General features: G+C 45.6%; 2 protein-coding genes across 3 annotated transcripts in view; both read right to left on the reverse strand.

The window, feature by feature from the left end:
- TM7SF3 (transmembrane 7 superfamily member 3) overlaps positions 1-2,303 on the reverse strand; it is a 117,153-nt gene extending 114,850 nt beyond the window's left edge. Inside the window, exon 1 of one of the 2 annotated variants that reach the window (XM_030214544.1) lies at positions 1,666-2,303. In XM_030214544.1, coding sequence (XP_030070404.1) covers positions 1,666-1,765 — 100 coding nt within the window. In that variant the 5' untranslated portion in view covers positions 1,766-2,303. The remainder of the gene's footprint in view (positions 1-1,665) is intronic. The other variant, XM_030214542.1, reaches the window with a different exon arrangement.
- A 7,095-nt stretch (positions 2,304-9,398) lies between these two features.
- Positions 9,399-25,633, reverse strand: part of FAM98B (family with sequence similarity 98 member B) — a 114,153-nt gene continuing 97,918 nt past the window's right edge. Inside the window, exon 9 of the transcript XR_003943345.1 lies at positions 9,399-9,412. The gene's annotated coding sequence lies outside the window, so the exon portion shown is untranslated. The remainder of the gene's footprint in view (positions 9,413-25,633) is intronic.

Raw genomic sequence — 25,633 nt, forward strand, 5'->3', positions numbered from 1 at the left:
CTAAATATAACTGAGATAAAACAATGAATGACAACAAAGGATACAGCAGCTCATAACCTCCTTGTTTTGGATGTACCAATATGGTGGCTGCTGGGGCTGGCTTCAGTCTTGTGACATCAGGGCATTTCCCATCTTATTAAACCTCCTTGGGTTTATGCAACCCCAGGAATCTGGGCCTACTCACTACTGATACACCGGGTGGCATATCTGCACCACATGCTGGAGCAGTAGGAACACCTTTTCAATGCAGGAACCATGTAAGCTAATTGATAGAACTGCACCCAACCTCTCTTGTTACTGATGCTCTGTTAGGCAAAATATTGGTCAGGCCACGACTCTAGCAGCCCATCCAATTCTGCTGTTTTACGTACTATAGACCGACAAATATTGAGAAGCTCAATACAGCAACAACACTTGAATCATTATTATTATTAGCATTTGTATAGCGCTACCAGACGCACGCAGCGCTGAACACCTGATGCTGGTCCGGCATAGACAGGGGTGTGCTGGTAAATGTTTAACAACAGGCTCTCTCTCCGGACATAGCCGGCCCTGAAATTTGGGGGGGAGGGGGGAATACATGCCTCTCTCTCCCTTCCCTTGTGCGGGCACGCCAGGCATACCTTTGCCGAGCTCCACCAGCCAATAAATGGACTGCCACCATTCTCTGCTGCTTGTTTCTGGCTCTGAGCAGCATGATGGAACCTTCTTGCGCTTGCATGAAAAGTCCCAGCCTAAGGAGCAGGGAGCAGCAGCAGTCTATTTACTTGGCTGGTGGGGCCAGCATCACTGCCAGCAAAGTAAAAGAGAATTCAGGAGAGGGTCCAAGCCTACATTTTGGGAGTCAGTTGTTAGAATAGCCATGGGGAGGCCTACTTTAACAACCGGCTCCCAAAATTCTTAAAAACTTAACAAACGGCTCTCGCGAGCCCGCTCCAGCACACCACTGGGCATAGACCATAACTCCTCTCTACTACTACTACTATTTAGCACTTATATAGGAATACAAAGCATACGCAGCGCTGCACAAACATAGAAGAAAGACAGTCCCTGCTCAAAGAGCTTACAATCTAATAGACATTTCTGTAATATGTTGTCCTCAGCAACAAATCTGAGCCAGCACCTTTTCAAGCAACTGTCACTTGAGGTCAGGTTACTTCCAGTTGAAACACGTGACTCCTAATCGCCACACCCCACAAGCTATATCCAAAGTCGAATCGTTGTTGTATCTAGATTTCTGACACAAATTGGTGTTTTTGGAGTATCAGTTAAAGCATGTTCACAAAGCACACTTATTCGGCTCATTTACGGGAATCTATTGTAAACATGGCTGCTCAACTGCTTGAAACGTTCCTTCAAAAAAAAAAAAAAGAGGAAACTAAAACACAACACCCTCCATAATAAGCAACTGCAATTTAACATCTTTAGGCGCTCTGAAGTTTTCGCACGGTAAGCCAGTAGTTTATTGGTAAGTGATACTTTAGCATCGTCTACAAAAACAAGAAACCAGACACCAAACATCAAAATTTAAAGTGTTCACAGTTATGACTTCGCATCTCTGGAATTTCTGTTTACAAAAGCAAAGTGTTTAAAAGAGACCAACCTCAAGCCAAAATCTTTCACGGTCTTCTGCCTATGAACTAAAATAAACATAGTAAACCTTACCTGCGCGCGTGTCTGTGTTTGCTGCTCCATTCCAACATAGAAAGAAAAGAAAGAGACAGCATAAGGGGGAGCTCTTGGGAAAGACGTCCACAAACCGCATTTCACCCCACCAGCTACAGAAACGACCATCTACGAAGTCCAAGAAGGAGGCTTAGGAGACGGGAACAAATGTTCGCGCGAAACCCCCGGAGCAGGCACAGGACATCATTTCGCGAGGAATCCCTGCAGTGGAAACTACTGCAGCAGTGCAAAGACCGAAGACACCTACTTCCGTTCAACCCCTTCAACCTTTTTTTTTTTTTTATTGCTTCACAGAATCCCCTCCTCTGTTGCACAACGGAAAAAGCGTTAGGAACCGCACTTTGGACTGGCGCGTGATTCCCTCCGTTTAACGCGACCGCTGCAGTTTAAGATAGTGGTTGCTGGGCGCACTGTGACAACCCGAAAGATCTGATTGTCTCTTTGCATCGAGGATCTAGGGTAGATATAACAGCTGTCATGAATTTCCTCGCTCGTAGGCAGCGCAATGAGGGACGGTGTTAAAGCCAGATCTGCGGGATCCCCCCGGATCTGTTAAGTACTACCTTAAGACTGGAGCGCATCTTTGTTTGACGGCCGCCGCCGCCGCTGATTACAGTATGCAGCGATCACCAATCATAACCCAGCGCTGCGGTTCTCTATTCCTCACTTTCCGTGGCGAATCTGATTCTTGAAGGACGTTTAATAGCCTGGAGTGGAAGTGAGCCTATCTAGTCCACTATATGCAAGGAAGCCATTTGGTTAATCTCTGTTTCCACTGCCCCCCCGCGCTGCCGTCATTGCCATTCACTCAAAACTCAGTAAGCAAACCTATGAGTTGCTGCATGCAACCACGTTGTCGTTCTTTATTGTTGGTCCATCTGTAACAAGTCTAAAGCTGTTTTAGTTGGACAGGCAGTGACTTACAAGGTGGAGGAGAAAAGACATAATTGAATATTACTAAAACAACTTCAAAAATTAGGTAGCTAATAGAAACAGCAATTATACATTCTGTAGTTTGTGTTCATTTTTCTTCACTGTTCTATATATACAATTCAGATGGCCAGATTTCAGTGAGAATATCTTGTTTCCTGATGGGTTCATCTTAACTGTTGTTGTAATCTGCCTTTGGAAGCCTGGTGTTTATAAAGATGATGGAATGTATTGAAAATAAATGAAAGTAGAATTAAGCTCTCCTTTTGTTGGGGCACATGGAATCACATCTTCATCTGTTCTGTAGAGGGTTTGCCTTTTAGATACACAAATTAATTATTCTGTTTTGAACATGTTTCAGGGGCAAGTGGTTTTATAAATCCAAATAAAAATAATTATGTTGTTTCATGCAGATCTCTTTTGTTTAAGCCCCTTATTCAGTCCATTTATTTTCTTATATTTTGTTTATGTGATGACTTATATTATGCCAAAACTGAAAACTCTTATCTCTAGCAAAGTAGATTTGAATTCTCTCGTTAGGGGGGGGGGGGGGGGGGAGATCTAAGAGGAGTTGTGGGGGTTGGTGTAATTTTCAAGGGTCAGTGAAGGGGGGGGGGAGGGTTATTTTCCAAATATATTTGTCAGTACACCAGAAGCTGCTTTGTTATTTCCAATGCTGTTGTGTGGTTTTCATTGGAGCGCTAGATTCCTGCTTTTTTTCTTCATGATGACAATAACGATAGTTCTCTATAAAAATACTTGCAAATGTCTATGCCTATATGTGTGAACTTTTTTTTAATTTGACAGAACTGTCATTTATTTGAAAGCTTCCCCTATGAACATAGGAAAACAAAATTTGAAATCAGCAAAACAGCATTAAAATTTATTATACCTGCTAGACACAGCAGAAACTCTCTTTGCATATGTGCAAATCTTTCTGGAAGGGCTGCTTACACCTAGATCCACCTTATTTATTGTCTGAGGGGCAGCATACACCTAGATTCAGCTCAATTTCTCATACAAAGGGCTGCATACACCTGGTTCATAGTGTATATCTCATCAGAAGGGCTGCATCGCCCAGATGCATTGTCACAATTGTGTTTAAGGTGCATTTGATTACTACATGACTTGTGAAGTAGAAAATTTGAAATCATTCTTTTCTAAGACTCCTGAGACAGGCTGTGTGGTCGAAACACGATTCGTGTCACGTCGTTGGAAGTTTTTTTTCTTAAAGCTGTATCTATTCATCTACGTCATCTCATTACTTGCTTTTTTGGTGTCACCTTCACTGTGTTTTCTACTTGTGTGCCTTGCGAGGGACTTTGTTTTTCTGTCTTTTGTTGATTTAAGCTGTTTTTAAGAGATGTTTTCTCTAGGTAGCAACAATATAAAGCAATTTAATACGTTCTCAAAGTAGTTTACTAGCTGTTGGAGTTGATTCTTTGCCAATGGATTTATCATGTGGGGAAACGGTAGCGTAAAGTCACTACCTATATACGATGTACCCTTGGCATATAATTTCAACGGTGGAGAAAATAAATTTAGACTAGGAAACCAGTGTTCAGAGGGTAAGTATATTATTGCAAGTGTCCACTACTATAATAAATCTTCCCTCTTTATCTAAAATTATATCAACAGAGGAGAAATCTACATTTATAGGAATCAGATTGCCCACCCCTTGTCTAGATTTTCTACAAGAGGAACTAACATGGATAGGACAACTGAAAATAAGAGTGATTATGGGACTCATATTCAAAACAGAAAAATGCCCAAAAAGTTCACAAAGCAGTTGGGTACAGTAGGTTTTTGGTGGGGTTTGGAGGGCTCACCATACAATATAAGGGGGTAAAGGTGAGATTTGTGCCTGGGGCCTTTTATGTGAAGTCCACTGTAGCGCCCCCTAGGTTTACTGCACTGCTCTGCTGGGATGTTTGTGTTGCCAGTCTACCAGGAATGTTGCCCCCCATACATCTCAATGGCTTGTTTTTGTGCGTTTTTTCCCTTGGATTTTTTTGTTCTGAAAACGGTCACAAAAGAAAAATGTACTGAACACAAAATATCTACAAAATGTCTAGGAAAAGGCATTTTTGAAACAAAAAAAGATAATACTTTTTCTGGTTCAAAAATCGCTATGTTCACCACTTGATTTAGACATCCTATCGAAAATACTCCTTTATGTTACCTAAACTCTTCCTTTTGAATTCTCTTCCTATTCATTTAACTATATGCTTTTTTTCTAAATTACAAAAATGACTTATGCAGGAGCTCTTTTACTAAAGGATGTTAAGCCCTTAATGTGCAGTTAGCTTGCACAAACAGGCTAGTACTAAAATGCATTACAACATTTTGAGGTATTGTGCCTGTTTGCACACGTGTTACTGATTTAAAAAAATAATTTTGGGAAGATACGTGCCATGAACAGAGAGTGGGTATGGAAACGTTAACTACCTAGTGCGTTATATACCACACAATAACTGGCTAATGCAGAATTAACGCAGGAGCACTTATCACCTCCTAAAAAGGCAGGTACCATGTACTAATGACATTAGTGCACAACCTGCAATAAAATATATTTTTTAAATCCCCCCCAAATGTACCCATGGAACCAATTCTTTTTGTTTTTACGCCTTTTGGACCTGCCCAAAGATAAAAAGTTTCTGGTGTGCTGTACTCCTCAATGGGGGAGGGTGAATAGTGGAGTGCTACAGGGATCTGTACTGGGACTGGTGCTATTTAACATATTTATAAATGATCCGGAAATCAGGACAACAAATTGCAGATAACACAAAACTATTCAATGTTGTTAAAACAGATGCGGATTGTAAAAAAAAAAAAAATCACAGGAAGACCATAGAAAATTGGAAGACAGGGCATTCAAATGGCAGATGAAATTTAATGTGGACAAATGCGAAATGATGCACATTGGGAAGAATAATCTGAATCATAGTTACCTGATGCTAGGGTCCACCTTGGAGGATCAGCACCCAAGAAAAAGATCTAGGTGTCGTTGTAGACAATATGCTGATATGTTCTGCCCAGTGTGCGGCGGCGGCCAAAAAAGCAAACAGGATGTTAGGAATTATTAGGAAAGGGATGGTAAAAAAAAGACTAGGTATTCTGTGTCACCTCCATGGTGCAACCTCATCTTGAGTACTGAGTTCAGTTTTGATCGCCATATCTCAAAAAAGATATAGTGGAATTAGAAAAGATTAACAGAAGAGTAACCAAAATGATAAAGGGGATGGAACTCCTCTCATATGAGAAAAGGCTGAAGAGGTTAGGGCTCTTCAGCCTGGAAGAGAGATGGCTGAGGGGAGATATGATTGAGGTCTACAAAATCCTGAGTGGTGTAGAACGAGTAGAAGTCAATCGATTAAGACTGGGGACACTCAATAAAGTGGAGGAGTGGCCTAGTCGTTAGGGTGGTGGACTTTGGTCCTGGGGAACTGAGTTCGATTCCCACTTCAGGCACAGGCAGCTCCTTGTGACTCTGGGCAAGCCACTTAACCCTCCATTGCCCCATGTAAGCCTGCCATGAGTGGGAAAGCGCAGGGTACAAATGTAACAAACACTACTGGAGGGATTCAGGGATGACCCCCCTTACTTCCCCAGTGTTCACTGAACCCCTCCCACCACCAAAAAATTTAAATTAAAATAGTACTCACCAGCCTCTATGACAGACTCAGATGTTATAGCCAGGTCCATTAGAGCAGCATTTCTGCCAGGTACTTGTGACCTGGCTTGGACACTGTTGGAAACAGGATGCTGGGCTAAATAGACCATTGGTCCGACCCAGTATGGCTACTCTTATGTTCTTATGTAGTGTAGTGGTGGTGCAGTGCACTGTAGACAGGTAGAACCCGGCCCATTCCTCCTCCTACAAGTTACAATTGTGGTGGAAACTGTGAGCCCTCCCACACTCCCCCAAACTAGACTGTACCCACATATGGGTGCCCCCTTCACCCATAAGGGCTATTGTAGTGGTGTACAGTTGGGGGTTTTGGAGGGCTCAGCAGACAAGATAAGGGAGCAACGGTGAGATGTGTATCTGGGAGCATTTATATGAAGTCCACAGCAGTGGCTCTTAGGATGCCCCATTGCCTTCCTGTGATATCTGGGGCCCAGTTTACTAAAAATGCTGGCCCCTCCTACATCCCAATGGTTTGAGTTTGTGTGTTTTTAGCATGTGCATTTTTTTCTGAAAATGGCCTAAAAAGATAAACGCACAAAGCACTAAATCTTGTTTGATAAGAGTATTAAAAAAAATGATGTTTTTATTTTTTTCAAAAATGGGTATATTTCCTATTTGGATTTGGTACATTTTTTTTTTATTGCATTTGTACCCCGCACTTTCCCACTCATGGCAGGCTCAATGTGGCGGGCAATGGAGGGTTAAGTGATTTGCCCAGAGTCACAAGGAGCTGCCTGTCGAGAATCAAAACGTCCAAAGTCCGACTTAGACGCACTATAAAAAATGCCCCTCTGTCTCCCGGCTGTGTGTTAGTATATAAATGAGTTCTGGGTATAATGATGGCTAAGGGAAAGCAACAGTAGAAGAGTTGGAGCTAAGTGACATTTATATTTTGCAAATGATGATGCATAGCTGGATGGGATATCCTCGTTGTAAGACCAGAGTAAAGAATTGTTTTAGCTATTTTGGCAGGTGGAAACACTCAGTGGGCTTATAAGGAGGGAGGGGACAGCAGAAGGGGAAGGTGAAGGGTTCTTAGGATATGTTTCTCTGTCAAAATTTATATTGTGCCATGTTAGATGATTTACTGGTTTTTCTTCTCCTGTATGGAGCTTTGAATAAAGACGACTTAAACATAAAAATAAAAATTAAGTTTTGGATGTACTCTGTAGATGTTGTTGTTTACTTTTGCAATGTGTATATGGATGCCTGTTGTTGTATGCATGTGATAATGTTAGAATAACTGTCTATACTTATGGCTATGATTTCTGAACATGTGGCATCATTAAAGGACAGACTTTTAAATGCCCAGTTGGGTATATATGCTTTGTTAAATGTTCCTGATATATCCATCGACTTGCTCCCATGATGTTACTGAATTTTATCATTCTCTCTCACTTTTTTTTCCAAATGTAAGCCACATTAAACCCGAGTTTGCTTGAGATAATGTACCTGTGGATGCATAACTATGAACAACCCCCCCCCCCACACCCATTTATGCAAAATTATATACAGCCACAGAACAAACTTTTAGAGTGGATAATGTTCACAATTACCTCCTTTTATTATCGACCAGAGTTTTCAGTTTTGGCACAGTATAAGTCATCACAAGAACAAAATATAAGAAAACTAATGGACTGCATTAAACGCTTATAGCCCATATAGTTGTTTAAAGAAATTAGAAATCTGCATGAAACAAATATTTTTAGGCTGGATTGGGTGGGAAAAAATTTTTCCACCTGGCAACCCTGGTTACAACAGTTAGTCAGTTGGGACTAGAACAAGGAGGAGGCAAGGTGTGTGTTTGATGTGAGATCTGTGAAGAAAAAGAAAAAGGTTTAATTTAAAAGACATTAACATTGGAACAGCGCTGCGTATGCTTTGTAGCGCTATAGAAATGCTAAATAGTAGTAGTATAGTGTGTGAAGAGTGAAAGAATTTATTTTGAAAGAGAAATTTATTTTTAAGAGAAACAACTATGTCTGAAACTTAGGTGTGTATGAAAGAGAAATTGTAAAAGCATAGTTAACTGACTGAATATATAGGAGCAAGAGAAAAAAAAAATAAGAGTTAATTCTGTCAGAGAAACAAAATTTGAAGAGCTATTTATAGCTGGGGTTTTTTTGTTTATATTAAAGGAGATTTTATTGACTTTCTATGAAACAAGCATATATACAAAGTAGTAATCACAAAGAAGCATACAACAAGAACCAAAACTAGATACTACAACAGCAGCTTGCAACAGTGAAAACAATCTAAACTTCTCCAGTTTTTAACAAATGTTTTGTATAAGGTTCAATACCCTCCCACACCCCCCCCCCCCCCCCACTTCCAGAAGAACTGCACCCTAGGAATAAAGGAGTCCACCCAAAAATCAGCAATTAACCCCCTCACTCAATGTAACCCCCCCCCCCCCCAAATTGCTTTCTAACATCCCTTTGCATGATGCGGAACAGCAGTCATTGTTTCAGTTATATATATATATTTTTTTTTTTCTTTCCTTGCTGTGTTCAAAAGTGCTCCAGTGTCCCTTTCCTGCTGACAAAGGCACTGCCCCCACCCCAAGGATTTTAATTTGCTCTGTTCTGCCTAGCCCTGCCCTCTTTACCCTTCCCAAGCAGCTGAATCACCAACCACCTATGAGAAAGAGGATATAACAGGTGGGTTGAGTAAGGGGTACTGCCCTCAAACCATATGTGTTACTTGGTTTGGTTTCCTTCTTGACTCAGCTAATAAACCCTGGCTTTCCAGTCTCACCCCCAGTACAGCTCTGTTCAACCTCTGACTCAGCTCAGGCTAGCTTTTGGGGAGTGTGACCTGTGTGGCTGTGTAGGGCACCATGAATGAGGGGGTACTGCTATTGGTGTGCCACCCCCGTATCCTTCCATATCATGTGGGCCAGGGAAAAAGGGGAGCAGGGGATCATGGAGCTGGGCAGAGAATGAGATGAAAGAAAGGGATGTTTTGTAAAAGAAGAGAGAGAGGGTGGGAGGTATGTTGTGCTGGAGTCACCACTAATAATTGAGGTGCCAATTTTTCATTTTTGCTGAAGGCACTGGTTAGCCTAGAGTCAGTCTTAATGCATCTCCCCAAGCCAAGTACTTACTCTGTGACCACTAGAGATTTAGCAGGTGGGTTGGCACACAGTGGGCTGATATGAATACATGTCTTTCAGTTCACTGATTTCCTGCTCAGTTCACTGGTTTTCAGTCTGAAGGCAGGAAACACCATATGCAACTGTGGCCCTGAGGGTTATGGAGCAACTGACTACTGAGCTTCCCAAAGTTTGTGCATTCAGTTTGTGGAGCAGTTCATACGGTCTTTCTGACATAGAAACATAGTAAATGATGGCAGATAAAGACCTGTACGGTCCATCTAGTCTGCTCAACAAGATAAATTCATTTACATGATATATGAGACTTTGATTTGTCCTTGCCTTTTTCAGGGCACAGACCACAGAAGTCTACCCAGCACTGTTCTTGTACTAAGTTCTGGAGCTAACGTCGAAGCCCCTTAAAATTTACACTCCAGCCCATCCTTATCTATTCAGTCACAATCAGGGCATAGACCGTAGAAGTCTGCCTAGTTTCCATTTTGTTTCCAAATTACCGGCGTCCCCACCCAATCTCCGCTAAGATTCAGCGGAACCATTCCTTCTAAACAGGATTCCTTTGTGTTTATCCCAAGCATGTTTGAATTCCATTACCATTTTCATCTCCACCACCTCCTTTCTGGATCTGGCATTGCTATTGTACTTCAAACTGTGAGTTCCAGGGGATAGAAAGATGTGAATGGTGTCAGCAAACAGAGATGCTTTGGGGCTCTGGGATGGGGGAGTAAGAATATGATCCTTGCCAAGAAGGGCAGGAATAAAAAGTTTGAAGAAATTAGATAAATCTACTTAGGAGGGATGAGAGATGGGTGAGCCTAGCTTGTAGGGGAGGGGAACTGACCAAGATGGGGTGAGAAGGAACTTAATGGAAGGAGGAATTAGTAGGGGGCAAGGCAGGTCAGGAGAAAGTAGGGAACAGAGATGGGGGAGTGGAGTGGGTAAGGAAGGGTTATTAAGCACCCTACCCCAAAACAAAAGTCAAACTATGTATTGAGAGAAAGAAATGAGAGAAAAAAAACGGAGGAGCTGAAAAAGAAGTGGGAATGGTCTGGTAGAAAAGAAAGAGTATGGTGTGCACAGGTTAGGTGAATATATTTTTAACATTTGTGTTTCCTTTCAACCATTCTTGTGTCTTCTTTAAGTTATTTTCCAGGGTCTAATTTTTATTTTCCTCTCTACATCTGTCTCTGATGGCATTTACTACTACTATTTAACATTTCTAAAGCGCTACCAGGGTTACGCAGCGCTGTACAATCTAACAAAGAAGGACAGTCCCTGCTCAAAGGAGCTTACAATCTAAAGGACAAAGAAGTGCAGTCAATCAAATTGGGGGCAGTCTAGATTTCCTGGATATAGGTACAATGGTTAGGTGCCGAAAGCGACATTGAAGAGGTGGCTTTGAGCAAGGATTTGAAGATGGGCAGGGAGGGGGGCTTGGCGTATAGGCTCAGAGAGTTTATTCCAAGCATAGGGTGAGGCGAGGCAGAAAGGGCGGAGCCTGGAGTTGGCGGTGGTGGAGAAGGGTACTGAGAAGAGGGATTTGTCCTGTGAGCGGAGGTTACGGGTAGGAGCGTAAGGGGAGATGAGGGTAGAGAGGTAATGAGGGGCTGCAGATTGAGTGCATTTGTAGGTTAGTAGAAGCTTGAACTGTATGCGGTACCTGATCAGAAGCCAGTGAAGTGACTTGAGGAGAGGGGTCATATGAGCATATCGGTCTAGGCGGAAGATAAGACGGGCAGCAGAGTTCTGAACGGATTGAAGGGGGGATAGATGGTTAAGTGGGAGGCCAGTGAGGAGTAGGTTGCAGTAGTCAAGGCAAGAGGTAATGAGAGAGTGGATGAGAGTTCGTGTGGTGTGCTCGGAGAGGAAGGGGCAAAATTTGCTGATGTTATAGAGAAAGAAGCGACAGGTCTTGTCTGTCTGCTGGATATGGGCAGAGGAGAGGGAGGAGTCAAAGATGACTCCGAGGTTGCGGGCAGATGAGACGGGAAGGATGAGGGTGTTGTCGACTGAAATAGGGAGTGGAGGGAGAGGAGAAGTGGGTTGGGTGGAAAGACAATGAGCTCGGTCTTGGCCATCTTCAGTTTCAGGTGGCGGTTGGACATCCAGGCAGCAATGTTGGATAAGCAGGCTGATACTTTGGCCTAGGTTTCCACAGTGATTTCTGGTGTGGAGAGGTAAAGCTGGGTGTCGTCAGCATAAAGATGGTATTGGAAACCATGAGATGAGATCAGCGAGCCCAGGGAAGAGGTGTAGATTGAAAAAAGAAGGGGTCCAAGGACAGATCCCTGAGGAACTCCAACAGAGAGCGGGATGGGGGTGGAGGAACATCCATGAGAATGTACTCTGTAGGTACGGTGGGAGAGATAAGAGGAGAACCAGGAGAGGACAGAGCCCTGGAACCCAAATGAGGATAGTGCAGCAAGAAGTAAATTATGACTGACAGTGTCAAAAGCAGCGGATAGGTCAAGGAGGATGAGGATGGAGTAGTGACCTTTGGATTTTGCAAGGAACAGGTCATTACAGACTTTAGTGAGTGCCGTTTCTGTCGAGTGTAGAGGGCGAAAACCGGATTGAAGCGGATCAAGTATGGCATGAGAGGAGAGAAAATCAAAGCAGCAAGTATCTTGGAGAGGAAGGGTAGGAGGGAGATGGGGCGGTAGTTGGAAGGACAGGTAGGGTCTAGTGATGGTTTTTTGAGAAGTGGTGTGACTACAGCATGCTTGAAGGTGTCAGGGACAGTTGCAGTGGAGAGAGAGAGGTTGAGGATATGACAGATAGGGGGGGGGTGACAGTAGGAGAGATGGTGTTTAGTAAGTTGGTGGGGATGGGATCAGAGGAACAGGTGGTGCATTTCGAGGAGGAAAGAAGGTGGGCGGTTTCCTCCTTGGTGATATCAGGAAAAGAGGAGAAGGAGGCCTGGGTTGGTTGGTTGAGGGAGTGGGTTAAAGGGTGAAGAGGAGGTGGTGGCTTGGTAGTGAATTCGAGGTTGATCTTCTGCACCTTGTCACGGAAGTAGTCAGCTAGTGATTGAGGAAAGAGTGAGGGGGGGGTGGGAGCAGAGGGCACTTTGAGGAGGGAGTTACGGGTGGCGAAGAGACGACGAGGGTTGGAGCCGAATTAGTCAATTGGGTGTAATAGTCCTGTTTGGCAAGGAATGGGGAGGACTGGGAGGAGGATAGCATGAATTTGTAATGAATGAAGTCGGTATGGGTGCGAGATTTCCTCCAGAGGCGTTCGGCAGATCGGGCGCAGGAGCGAAGGTATCAGATGCAAGGGGTCAGCCAGGGCTGGGGATTAGTACGCCTTGTGGGACGGGAGCTGGATGGTGCAAGTGTGTCCAGAGCAGTGGAGAGAGTGGCATTGTAAGCAGAGACAGCCTTGTCGACAGACTCGGAGGACATGATGGAAGAGAGGAGATTAGAGATACAAGAGGATAAGGTGGGAGGGTCGACAGGCTGGAGATTCCTGAAAGTAGTGGTTAGTGTTGGGCGGGACTGAGGGGGAGGGTGATGAAGTGTGAAGGTGATCAGGTGATGATCTGAGAGAGGAAGAGCAGAGGCACAGAAATTGGAGGGTGAGCAGGTAGAGGAGAGGACGAGGTCAAGACAATGGCCAGTTTGGTGAGTAGGGGTGGTGGAGCTCAGCTGGAGGTTGAAGGAGGATGTCAGAGTGAGGAACTGAGAAGCGTAGGAGTCGGATGGGTCATCAGCATGTATGTTAAAGTCTCCAAGAATGAGGGACGGAGATGAGGGTTCAAGAAAAACACAGAGCCAGGCATCGAATTCGGTAAGGAAGGAAGGGAGGGAGGGATGGTAAATGACTGCAACTCTGAGTGGCAGCGGGTAGAATAGACGGATGGAGTGAACTTCAAAGGATGAGAAGCAGTGAGACTGCGGTAGGAAGAGGGGTTGAAAACTACAGGAGGGCGAAAGTAGAAACTCGACTCCTCCTCCGCGGCCAACTGGGCGGGGAGTGTGGGAGAAAAGATAACCTCCATGGCACAGGGCCGCGACTGAGGCAGAGTCATCAGGGGTAAGCCAGGTTTCAGTTAGGGCGAGAAGTTGGAGGGAACGGGAGATGAAGAGATCGTGGGTGAAGGAAAGTTTGTTGCAGACCGAGCGGGCATTCCACAGGGCACACGAGAAGGGGAGGGAAGAGGGGGGGAGGAGGGGAATAGAGATGAGATTGGAGACATCCCGGAATCGTTTCCATAGATAGGATGAGGAGAGGTGTGGGGGACCTGGATTGGGATTGATGTCTCCCGCGGATAGCAGGAGAAGGAGCAAGAGAGTGCGGAGGAGGGTGGGGGAGGTAGGGCGACAAAGGCGGGATGCGCTTAGGAGGAATGGGTTAATGGCAGGAAGTGATGAAGGTTGAGAGGTGGAAGGAGGAGGGGGATAGGAGAGATGGTGAGGAACAGGGGTGGGTAGGGTATTGTAGTAGTGAGCAGGACGGGAGAGGACATGGATGGGCAGTGAGTTCCTGCGGTAGACAGTGGTAGGGGGAAAAGATTAGGAAGGGACAGGGCAAGGAAAAGAATGTGTATAGGAGCCATGAGTAGTGACTGAGGTGTTAAGCAACAAGGCACCTAGAGTGGAGGCCCTGAGTGGATCGGAATGGACCTGGGAGTCACCCCGGAGAAGGCTGAAAGGATATGCAGATGAGCTGCAAGTCCTCTACAGCACCTGAAGGGCAGCCGGTGGTAGAGCTGGGCACCTCTCAGCTGAGGAAAAGGCTTACCAGGGGTTAAGCCGAAGCCAGCATTCTTCCCCCTGAGGGTCGCCTGATCCTAGTCAAAAAGCACCTGGAAACACAGGGCACTGGGAGCGAGGGCCCTGGGAAGATCGGGGTGGACCTGGGAGTCACCCCGGATACAGCTGTGAGGAAATGCAGAAGGGCTGCAAGTCCTCCACAGCACCTGGCGGGAGCGCTGGGCACCTAGAGTGGAGGCCCTGAGTGGATCGGAGCGGACCTGGGAGTCACCCCGGAGAAGGCTGAAAGGATATGCAGATGAGCTGCAAGTCCTCTACAGCACCTGAAAGGCAGCCGGTAGTAGAGCTGGGCATCTCTCAGCTGAGGAAAAGGCTTACCAGGGGTTAGGCCGAAGCCAGCATTCCTCCCCCTGAGGGTCGCCTGATCCATTTATTATTCCCCTGACTTGTCCTTCTCTAGTTCTTTCTTCTGTGCATCAACACTCGGTAGTTAGAATTTACCCATCATTTTCTCCCTCCAGAACTATTTCCTTCTTATCACATCTCACCAATCTATGACCTTTAGAGGCTGACTACATTTTGGTCTCGGTACTGAAACTGGCCCAAAATTAATGTTCGGGGTTTGGCCAAAAATGCCAGGGCATTTTAAAGTTGCTCCTATCTATACCAGCTCCAATCTGAAGATGGCCACTGTGACCTTCAGCAGCAGTCTCATGGACTGTCACTGATGGCAGCCACTTGGGCGGTGGAGATGGTTGGGATGGGAGTGACTGTAAATCGCTCTTTCCTCGGTTAGGCCACTAGACCACCAGGGCACCTAAATTAGGCCTCGAGGATAGGGGAGCTGACTGATGGGTGGCTCTGAGAGGGGGAAAGAAATACTGTGTGCAGTGGGGAGGGATGCTGTGAATGGTAGCAATGGCAGCAAGGGGGGGGGGGGGCAGGGCTTGGACAGATTCATTTTCAGCTTTGGTTTCTGTTGAAACCAAGCAGTCAATTTTGGTTGCAGATTTAGATTCAGTAGAAACCAAAGATCCTGTGTTTGGTTGGGCTGTAATTTTCTTTTTATCTTCCACTCGCATCTACTATGTTACTATGTTATGTTACTCTCGCCAACCCTTTGTTTATCTTCCTCTCTCTTATTCCTTCACCAACCCCAGCTCATTACCTGTCATTCAACACCTTCTGGCATCCATCCCTCTTATTTTCTTTACCTGCTACTCAGCTTCCTCATTCCCTTCTCGTATCTGTCCTTTCATCTGTTCCTTTCCAGTGCCTCTCAACCCTTGTCCACCTTCTCTTGCTCATTCACCCCTTTGCCCATTCTCACCCTCTCTCCTTCTTATACCCAATTCCTAAGGGAATGATAGAGAGAGCAGAAGGCATGAATAGGCAGACTGGCTTTATTTGATTACATTTTTCTCTGTTTCTTGCATTCTGACCCCTTCTCACTACTTCTTTCCATCTTTCCTTTCATTCTGACTCTTTCCCTCCAGCCAACACCCTTCTATCTGTTCTTCTTTTTTTATCTGCATTTTGAACCCCTTCTCTCCTTTACCCTCTCCCATTGCTCATCCTGTCTCTGTATCAGCCCACAGTTCCCTCCTCCCAGCACATGCATCAGACCCATCTACAACCCTAGCTCCCTTACTGCAGGCCCAGTACTAGAATCTTTCTTCTACACCCTTAACCTTAATATCTACCCTTTCCCTTATCTCCAGCCCTTGTGTAAGCTCCAAGCCGCCATCTCCCAGCACCAGCATGACTTCTTTTTTCCCAGCCCTAGTATGAGCCCTCTTCTGCCACCATCAACCCACTTCTGCTATCCCCAGCTGAGTGTCTGCTCCCAGACCCTTTCTGCCATTCCCCCATGTTAACCTGCAGCCTGTGTCAGCCCAAAATCCCAGCACCAGCTCTAGGGCAACAGTTTGAGAACCCCTGGCTTACAGGGTAACAATGTTACAACTCCCTTCTCCACCCCCCCCCCCCCCCATGGTGCAACATTTCTCTTTCCCTCCCTCCCAGTGGTGCAGCATTCCTCTCTCTCTTTTCTCCTGCACCCCCTCCCCATGGTCCAACATCTCTATCTCTCTCCTCTCCCTTTACTCAGCACCTTCATCTCTTCCACCCCTGAATGCAACACTTCTCCCTCTTCTTTCAAGTAATTTCTTCCTTCTCCTTCTCCCCCCCACCTCACAGCCTGGCATGTGCGTGTTTCTCTCCCTCTGTCTGGGGTATTCAAAAGGGTCCATAGGTCGGCTGTCTTTTCAGGATATCCATAATGAACATGCATGAGAGAAATTTGCATATTTGCATACATTCCTCCCCGGGAACTCCGTTCACTGGGTAAATCTCTCTTATCTGCACCCTTTTCTTCCACTGCTAACTCCAGACTCCGTTCCTTTTATCTTGCTGCACCATATGCCTGGAATAGACTTCCTGAGCTGGTACGTCAAGCTCCATCTCTGACTGTCTTCAAATCTAAGCTAAAAGCCCACCTTTTTGATGCTGCTTTTAACTCCTAACCCTTGTTCACTTGTTGTTAGGACAAACAAGAGATAAGGGAATATTAAAGTGTACAGCGCTGCGCAAGTCTAGTAGCGCTATAGAAATAAGTAGTAGTAGTAATATAATGGAGATGACAGGCATGCAAATCTCTGTCATGCATATTTCATTAGGGATATTCTGAAAACCCCACTGGCCTGTGAACCCCCAGGACAGGTTTGAGCACCTCTGACTTAGATCAACAGCAGAACTTCTGATTCAGTCTTTCCTCTGACATGTCCAGCCCACACAGAAACATGATGTTGCATTAGAGAGACGACTTTGGGGTAGGCAGGGGTATGAAGTTCAGTTGCTGCTGGTGAGCAAAGCAGTTGAAAGGTGTGTGTGTGGGGGGCACAAGAAACACACAGAGGGGGAAGGGAGGAGGGAAAACGGCCAGAGAAAGGGAGGGGAGAAAGCGACCCGAAAAGTGATGAAAACAGATGAGAGAGGATGTTAGGGGAAGGCCCAAAAGAGAGCGAGAGAGGGGACTTTAATTCTGCCTCAAGCTATTTTGATGCCGATACTGGAATTTACTGTTGCCCAACAGTTTTTAGTTCTTTTAACATTTTATGTGAATAATATTTACATGCCCCTAATGCAGGCATTTGCTGAAACGTAGCCGCATCAGGTCTTACTGCAAGAGATTATTTTTCAATAAAGTAGATTCTGCCATACTAGTGTTGTCTTCTATGTTGGCTTGGACTTTTTCCGCTCATCTTCTTCACCTTGGGCAGGGTTACTCATGCATGCACTCTCTCCTTGATATGCAAATCTCTCATGTATATTCACTATAGATATCCTGAAAACCTAGCTTGCCTGTGGACCTCGAGGACTGGAACTGAAAAGCCCTGACCTAGGGTGCCACATGTCACTCGTGTTTTCTTCATTTGTGTTCGATAACAATCCAGCCTGTTTTAGTTTCTCAACAGCGGATGTTTTAGTACTCTAGGGATGTTTGCTGAAGTTTGAGCCCCGTTATGATCTGATAAGTTTGCTACGAAAGTTGAATATATTTTTGTATGGTTTTGCTTTATTTTGCAAAGTGTCTGGCAGTGGAAGGACAGCGTTGCTGTTCCTGACATGACACTACGAATGAAAGATTTTTTTTTTTGGTATGGTGAGTAGTCAGGAGACACATATTAGCACCACTGCTGAGGAACATGGAGTGTGTTAACAGAACTGGGGATAAAGATTTGATATTCTATCCAATTCTGTATAAAATCCAAACTTAACTCCCATATAGAAGAATTGATTTAGAAATACTGTAGTCATGATTTTTAAAACTAGCAAAGTCAATTCTTGTACCTTTTATTAAAATTAAACCAGATTAAGACAATATTTTATTCTTCAATGTTCACAAATATGAGCAAAATATTTTCCTGCTTTAACACTAATGTACTATTAATCAGTGAACTACAATCTGTCAAAACCCAGTTGTGGATTTATTCACTAAAACAGTTTTAACTGTTATAAAAAAACAGGCAACCCCATCTCCCAGCTGAATTACAAATAAATGAAACACACAACATAATATGAATCCCTAAAACTAAATTTCCTTTTACATCAGCTCCTGTTACCTGTGTGTTTGGAAGAGCTAGGTTTATCCCATGCATGTATAAACATTAACTGTTAACTCTATGAGGATCTTCTGCCCACTGCAATGTACAAGGAAATTAATCAACCTTTAGCTCATAAACTTAGGGGGAGTTATGAAGGATGGTCAACTCCAAATCACAAACAAAAACAGTTTCAAAAGAAAATGAAAGGAAAAATGAATGTATTAGACTCCAAATTTTAAAAATTCCAGCTTTTGTAAAGTTCATCGTTTCAATCTTGATGAAATAAAATGAAGATACATACCTGTAGCAGGTATTCTCCGAGGATAGCAGGCTGGACATCATCATGCATGGGTCGTCGTCCACGATGGCCCAGGAGCTCCAGAAGTTAAAATACAAAACTTAAAAAATTCTAGAAGCGACGAGGCGTGCATGGGGACAACACCCCGCGCCCGCACGAGTGACTTCCTGCCCGCACGCTTCCCTCAGTTATATGAAAAGCAAACGAGAACAAGAACAACTCCAAAGGGGAGGAGGGAGGGTTGTGATGATGACCAGCCTGCTGTCCTCGGAGAATACCTGCTACAGGTATGTATCTTCATTTTCTCAGAGGACAAGCAGGCTGGACATCATCACGCATGGGGTATCCCTAGCACCCAGGCTCACTCAAAACAATGAACAATGGTCAATTGGGCCTCGCAACTGCGAGGACATAACTGAAATTGACCTAAAAATAAATACAACTAAGTGAGAGTGCAGCCTGGAACAGAACAGAAAATGGGCCTAGGAGGGTGGAGTTGGATTCTAAACCCCAAACAGATTCTGTAATACTGACTGCCCAAACCGACTGTTGCGTCGGGTATCCTGCTGAAGGCAGTAGTGAGATGTGAATATGTGGACAGAAGACCACGTTACAGCCTTGCAAATCTCTTCAATGGAAGCTGACTTTAAGTGAGCCACTGACGCAGCCATGGCCCGAACATTATGAGCCGTGACAATGCCTTCCAAAGTCAACCCAGCTTGGGCATAAGTGAAGGAAATGCAATCTGCTAACCAAATGGAAATAGTGCGTTTTCCGATGGCAACCCTCATCCTGTTGGGGTCAAAAGAAACAAACAACTGGGCAGACTGTCTATAGGGCTTTGTCCGCTCCACGTAAAAGGCCAATGCTCTCTTACAGTCCAAGGTGTGCAATTTGTCCTCACCAGGGCGGGTATGTGGACGGGGAAAAAATGTTGGCAAGACAAATGACTGGTTCAGATGGAACTCCGACACCACCTTCGGCAAGAACTTAGGATGAGTGCGGAGGACTACTCTGTTATGATGAAATTTAATATAAGGAGCATGAACTACCAGGGCTTGGAGCTCACTGACCCTAAGAGCTGAAGTAACATCCACCAAGAAAATGACCTTCCAGGTCAAGTACTTCAGATGGCAGGAATTCAGTGGCTCAAAAGGAGGTTTCATCAGCTGGGTGAGAACGACGTTGAGATCCCATGACACTGGCAGAGGTTTGACCGGGGGGGGGGGGGGGGGGGGGGGCTTTGACAAAAGCACACCTCTCATAAAACGAACAACTAAAGGCTGTCCAGAGATAGGCTGACCCTCTACACGCTGACGGTAAGCACTGATTGCACTAAGATGAACTCTTACTGAGTTAGTCTTAAGACCAGACTCTGATAAGTGTAGAAGGTATTCAAGCAGGGTCCGTGTAGGACAAGAGAAAGGATCTAGGGCCTTGCTGTCACACCAGACGGCAAACCTCCTCCATTTAAAAGAATAACTCTTTTTCGTGGAATCTTTCCTGGAAGCAAGCAAGACTCGGGAGACACCCTCTGAGAGGCCTAAAGAGGCAACTTCTAAGCTCTCAACATCGAGGCCGTGAGAGCCAGAGACTGAAGATTGGGATGTAGAAGCGACCCCTCATTCTGAGGGTCGGAAAAAAAAGAGTCCAATCTCCATGGTTCTTTGGAGGACAAGTCCAGAAATAGAGGGAACCAGATCTTACGGGGCCAGAAAGGTGCAATCAGAATCATGGTTCCGCGGTCTTGCCTGAGTTTCAGCAGAGTTTTCCCTACTAAAGGTATGGGGGGATATGCATACAGGGTTTTGATTCCAGATTGAGAGCATACCCGGACCAGACTATTTGAAGAACCCACCTGTCAGAGGTTATAACTGACTTTAACACGACTCAAGTTGTTTATGCGATTTGTTGCCCTTGCCAGAAGTGGTATACTGGCCATACTCGCAGAAAAATTAAGGTTCGCATTGGTGAGCACCTGAGCAATATTCGGATTAATAAAGTGTAAGCACCATTGGTGAATCATTGGCATACTTATAAACATACAGAAACAGATTTACAGTATGTAGTATTGACACGAGTACAGCTCAGGTGGGGAGGGGATATTACTTCTATACTGACACAGAAAGAACAGAGATTTACATATACCTGGAACACAGTACACCCATACGGGCTCAATAAAGAGATTGAGTGGCTGGCCCTTTAAATCAGTAGTAGTAGGAGGTGATGCTGCAGGGTGGATTAGGTGTAGAGGTAATACAAATACAGGGCATTTTCCTGGTTCACAGTAGTAGGGAGGAGCGAGCAGAGTAGTCTCTCCCGGTAAGCCAAGAATTGTAATTTATAATTTAAATTTCAATAGAATATATGTAACGTTAAATAAGTCAAGAGTTTAAAAGTATTTATTAGTATGTCTGTAGTTTTATTTAACAGATGTTACATACATCCCCTTGAAAAAGCTTGAAAATGTGAAACGTGGCTCCACATTGGGGATAAAGACAGAGAGCATGTTGTTTTAATCACTATGCACTAATCACGGGAGCTCTGGAGGCACTGCAGACCAAGCACTCGCCGACAAACAGCTAAGATAAGTGTCATCAGTATAACATCTTTGCTTTCCCGGCAGGGAATGTTTAATGCTGTGAGAATCGGAAGGCAGGGAGGGCGTGTGCTATGATGTGAGACTGCTGCAGTTCCAATCCAGAGACATTTGGTCTAAAGGACACTACAGCACTACTGAGCACTGCAATTTAAAAATAAAAAAAGTTCTTTAGTTGGGTTATATATTTTTTAGTCTGGTGGAATTGTTGGAAACGGAGGTTATAAGAGGCCACCTTTGGTGAAAAAACATCAACCTCCTCCCAACAGGCAGATCGTCCGGTACGGACACTTTGATCTCGGCTATGCTGCTCTGGAGCCAGTCAAAAACCCGTCCCTTGCTTTTGCTGGGGAGCCGGAGGGGCTTTCGGTGCACGCCACTGACGAGAGCGAGCCTGCTGGGAGCGAGCTTGAACAGGCTGTCGAGAGGCAGGAATGTACCTATGCCTATTATAGGAATAGGGAGCACTCCTCCTCCCTCCAAAAAACCTCCTAGAAGAGGAGGTAGTAGCAGAAGACGTCCGGCAGGAGAGAGAATCCATAGCATCATGATGCTTCTTGAGGGTATCAACCATATCCTCAACCTTCTCTCCAAAAAGATTATCCCCCCCGCAAGGAACATCTGCCATTCGCTGCTGGGTCTTCTGATTCAGGTCCGAGACATGCAGCCATGAGAGTCTGCGCATGACGATACCCTGAGCAGCTACTTGGGATGCGGCATCAAAAGTGTCGTAAGCCCCCCTGGCCAGGAATTTGCGACACGCCTTCTGCTGCCTGACCACCTGGTGAAAAGGTTCAGCAAGCTCCGGAGGGAGAGCTTCAACTAAACTGGACAGTTGCTTGACCGAGTTCCGTAAGTGAATGCTGGTGTACAGCTGGTATGTTTGAATCTTGGCGGCGAGCATTCCAGCCTGATAGCCTCCCAAAAGAATCCAAGGTCCTAGACTCTCTGCCCGGGGGTGCCGAGGCATAGTCTATAGTACTCTTGGCTCTTCTGAGAGCAGAGTCCACCACCATGGAATCGTGAGGAAGTTGGGCCTTCACCATCACAGGCTCACCATGGACTCTGTACTGGAACTCGGACTTCTTGTTGACAACTGAATTAGAGAGAGGGCAAGACCAATTCTGCAACATCACTTCCCTGAGTGTATTGTACAGGGGGGCCGTTGCAGAGAAGGATAATCCAGGACCTCAAACATCTCAGCTCTGGGCTCATCCACAGCCTCCATGGGAAATGGAATGTCCCTAGACATTTCCCGCACAAAAGATGAAATAGTAAGACTCTCAGGTGGAGATTGTCTAACTTCAATAGGCGGAGCAGGATCAGAAGGAAGCCCCTGGGAATCTTCCTCCGAAAAATACCTGGGGTCTTCCTCCTCTCCCCATGAGTGCTCCTCTTTGGTATCAGACAGAAGCTCCCTAAGAGCAGCCCGAACCCGAGCCTGTCTCAACTTCGAGGATCGACGTCCTCGTGGGGGGTCCTGGACTGCGGCAAAGCATCCTCCACCAACGTCAAGGAGGAGTCAACCAGGTGGTAGCCGGCTCCGGTACCGCAAGTGGTACCGAGGGCAGGGCCCTCCTCACAGGAGATGGGCCAGACGCCGTCTCAGCAGTAGGTATTGGAGGCGCAAGCACCTCCGGTACCGAAGTAGATGGATGAAGCATCCCTTCCAGAAGTCCTGGAAGAATGGCCCGGAGACACTCATCGAGGGCTGCCATCGGAAAAGGCTGCGGGGCCAGTGCAGGAGCCGATGCCATAATCTGAAGGGGCTCAAGAGCCGGTACCAGGCTGCTGGACGAACGACGCATTGGCACCTCCTGAATGGAGGGTGAGCGGTCCTCCCAGCGTCGACGCTTCTCGGGTGCCGACTCCCTCGGCTCCCCGGAGCTCCTGGTACCATCAGAAGGAGATTGATGGCGATGCTTCTTAGCCTTCACTCAACGCCCGTCATCGACACTCCTAGGTATCGATGAGGAGGACGTGGAATCCTCACGCCTCCTCGGGGCTGGGTCCGACTCAGGGCGGTCCCGGGGGGCCTGCATAGCAGTAGGCCTCGAGACGGGTGGAGACCCACTCGATGCCTCGCTACTCCCAGCTCGAAGTGGTCTCTCGGCAGCCATTACTTGGACTCCCGGTGCTGTTTCCCTCGACGTCAACGACCTCGGTACCGATGTCGAAGGACAGGACCGATCCGAAAAAAGTCTCTCACGCTGAGCCTCTCGAGCCACCTGGGTCCTTTTTTTCATTAACTTACACAACTTGCAAGCAGCTGGAAGATGGTCGGGCCCGAGGCACTGGAGACACCAAGCGTGAGGGTCGGTAGACGAGATGGTCTGCTTGCAGCGAGAACAGCGCTTGAAGCCGCTGGGAGTCCTCGATGACATGGGCGGGAAAATAGCGTCCGCGAAATTAAATGGCTCGATGGTGCCCACCCAAAAAAGAGAAAAAAACACAGCCCAGCGGCCTAAGGATGGCCGCAACGAAAAGGAAACTTGAAAAAAACATAAAAATCTAAAATTTAAATGGAAAAATACTACTTTTTTTTTTTTTAGTTACGAAGAAAAAGTAAGGAGTGCGTAAACGCGAAAAAATTCTCCTGGGCCAAAATCACGAGGAGCAGCGAAAAAAACACAACTCCATCGCGAAGCGGAAAAAAGAGAACTAAGGGAAGCGTGCGGGCGGGAAGTTACTCGCGCATGCGCAGTGTGTTGTCTCTGCGCGCGCCTCCTCGCTTCTAGAATTTTTAAAGTTTTCTATTTTAACTTCCGGAGCTCCTGGGCCGTCGCGGACGATGACCCATGCGTGATGATGTCCAGCCTGCTTGTCCTCGGAGAAAACTTTGTACATTACAATTAATCTTGATCAAAGGACGTAAAATTAAGTGTGGCCCATGATAATGGTCCTTATTTCAGGGGGATTTTTTTTTATTTTTTTAAAGCGCACAACCTACACCAGAAGTTTCTGAAATGCTAATTCTCTACTTATGTAAAACAGAGCTTGGGCTAGGATGCCTTACTGTTCAGAAGAAATACTCAGCAGGTCCTATATTATATCTTGGCTGTCTAAGAACCACTGTCAGGATTTTCCATTTTCTCAACATACCATTTTGTTGTTTATCTCTATATTATTGGGGACTCTCTGAAGATAGCAGAATAAACCAGACATCATCTGAAGTGCCAACTCCAATCAACCTTCCTGGAGATCAGAAAAACTAAGGAGGATATTCTGAACGTACACAGGAACTTCCATGCAGCCACCACCGCACTAGAACCCTTAGGTTATTTATATAGCTTAGGAGGCAATGCCTTAGGAAGTGAGAGGGTTTGTATGTCCGATTTATCCTGCAGTCTACACAGAACTCCTGTCACAGATAAGTAACTGGTAGAAGCCGATCGAATTTTGGTTTTGGTGCTGAAAAAATTCACATTCAATCTTGTTCTGGCTTTGACTGAAAATTGTGCATTTTCAGCTCAAACCGAAACTTTTCAGTTTATTTCCCATGTTGCTCCTCCTGTTCGCTCCCCCCCCCCCCAAAAAAAAAAACTAAGGAGCTCCCACTTTCCTCCCTCTCCAAACATAAGAAGCCTCCCTCCTGGACCCACCCATAGGCTGCCACTGCCTCCCCTGGGTCCACCCATAGGCTGCTACTACCAACCCCATCCCTGGGCCTACGTGTAGACTGCCACTGCTCCCCCCTACCTACTTTACCAACCCTGGTGGTCTAGTGGCTAGTCGAGACAGGTGCAATCCCCAGTTGCTCCTGCCCATCTCATGTCTGCAATCAAAATGGCAACCACAACTTCCAGCAACAGTCTCGCAAGATTGCCACTGGAGGTTGCAGCAGCAATTTTGGGACTGGAGCCAGCATGGGTTACGAGCGACTACGGATACAAGCAGCAAATTTTGGCCAGATTCCATTTTGGCTGAAACCTGAAAACTTGGTTTCAGTCACTCTTGATATAACTGTACTATCTCCAATAACAAACAGGATAACATGACCACCAGCAGCAGGGACTCCTAGAGCTTATTAGGATTTATTTACTGCCTTTTTGAAAATCTCAAGGAATTCACTCAAGGCTATGAGAGAGTGCACCATGTGATCCCACTGGAATTTCTGTGTCAACTGAAGCTGGCACATACAGAAGCATACACAGGGAGTGACTTGTACTGACTGGCATAAGATTAAATAACATCAACTATCGGAGATTCAGTAGAAGTTCTCACCCAGTCCTCGGGACCCACCTAGCCAGTCAGGTTTGTAGGATAACCACAATTAATATGCATGAGATAGATTTGCATACAATGGAGGTAAGGCATGCAAATTTACCTCATGTATTTATTATGGATAGCCTGAAACCGTCCAATGAAGCTGGTGGCACAGAATGTGTATGTTTCCTTGTGATTCATGGAGTCTAACCAGAACTCCGCATTCAGGAAGGCTAGGATAATAACTACTGGATGAGTGGTATATTAAGTGTGAATAGAGTATAAGGGAA

This window comes from Microcaecilia unicolor, chromosome 9, assembly GCF_901765095.1.
Source record: "Microcaecilia unicolor chromosome 9, aMicUni1.1, whole genome shotgun sequence".
NCBI classification, from domain to species: Eukaryota; Metazoa; Chordata; class Amphibia; order Gymnophiona; family Siphonopidae; genus Microcaecilia; species Microcaecilia unicolor.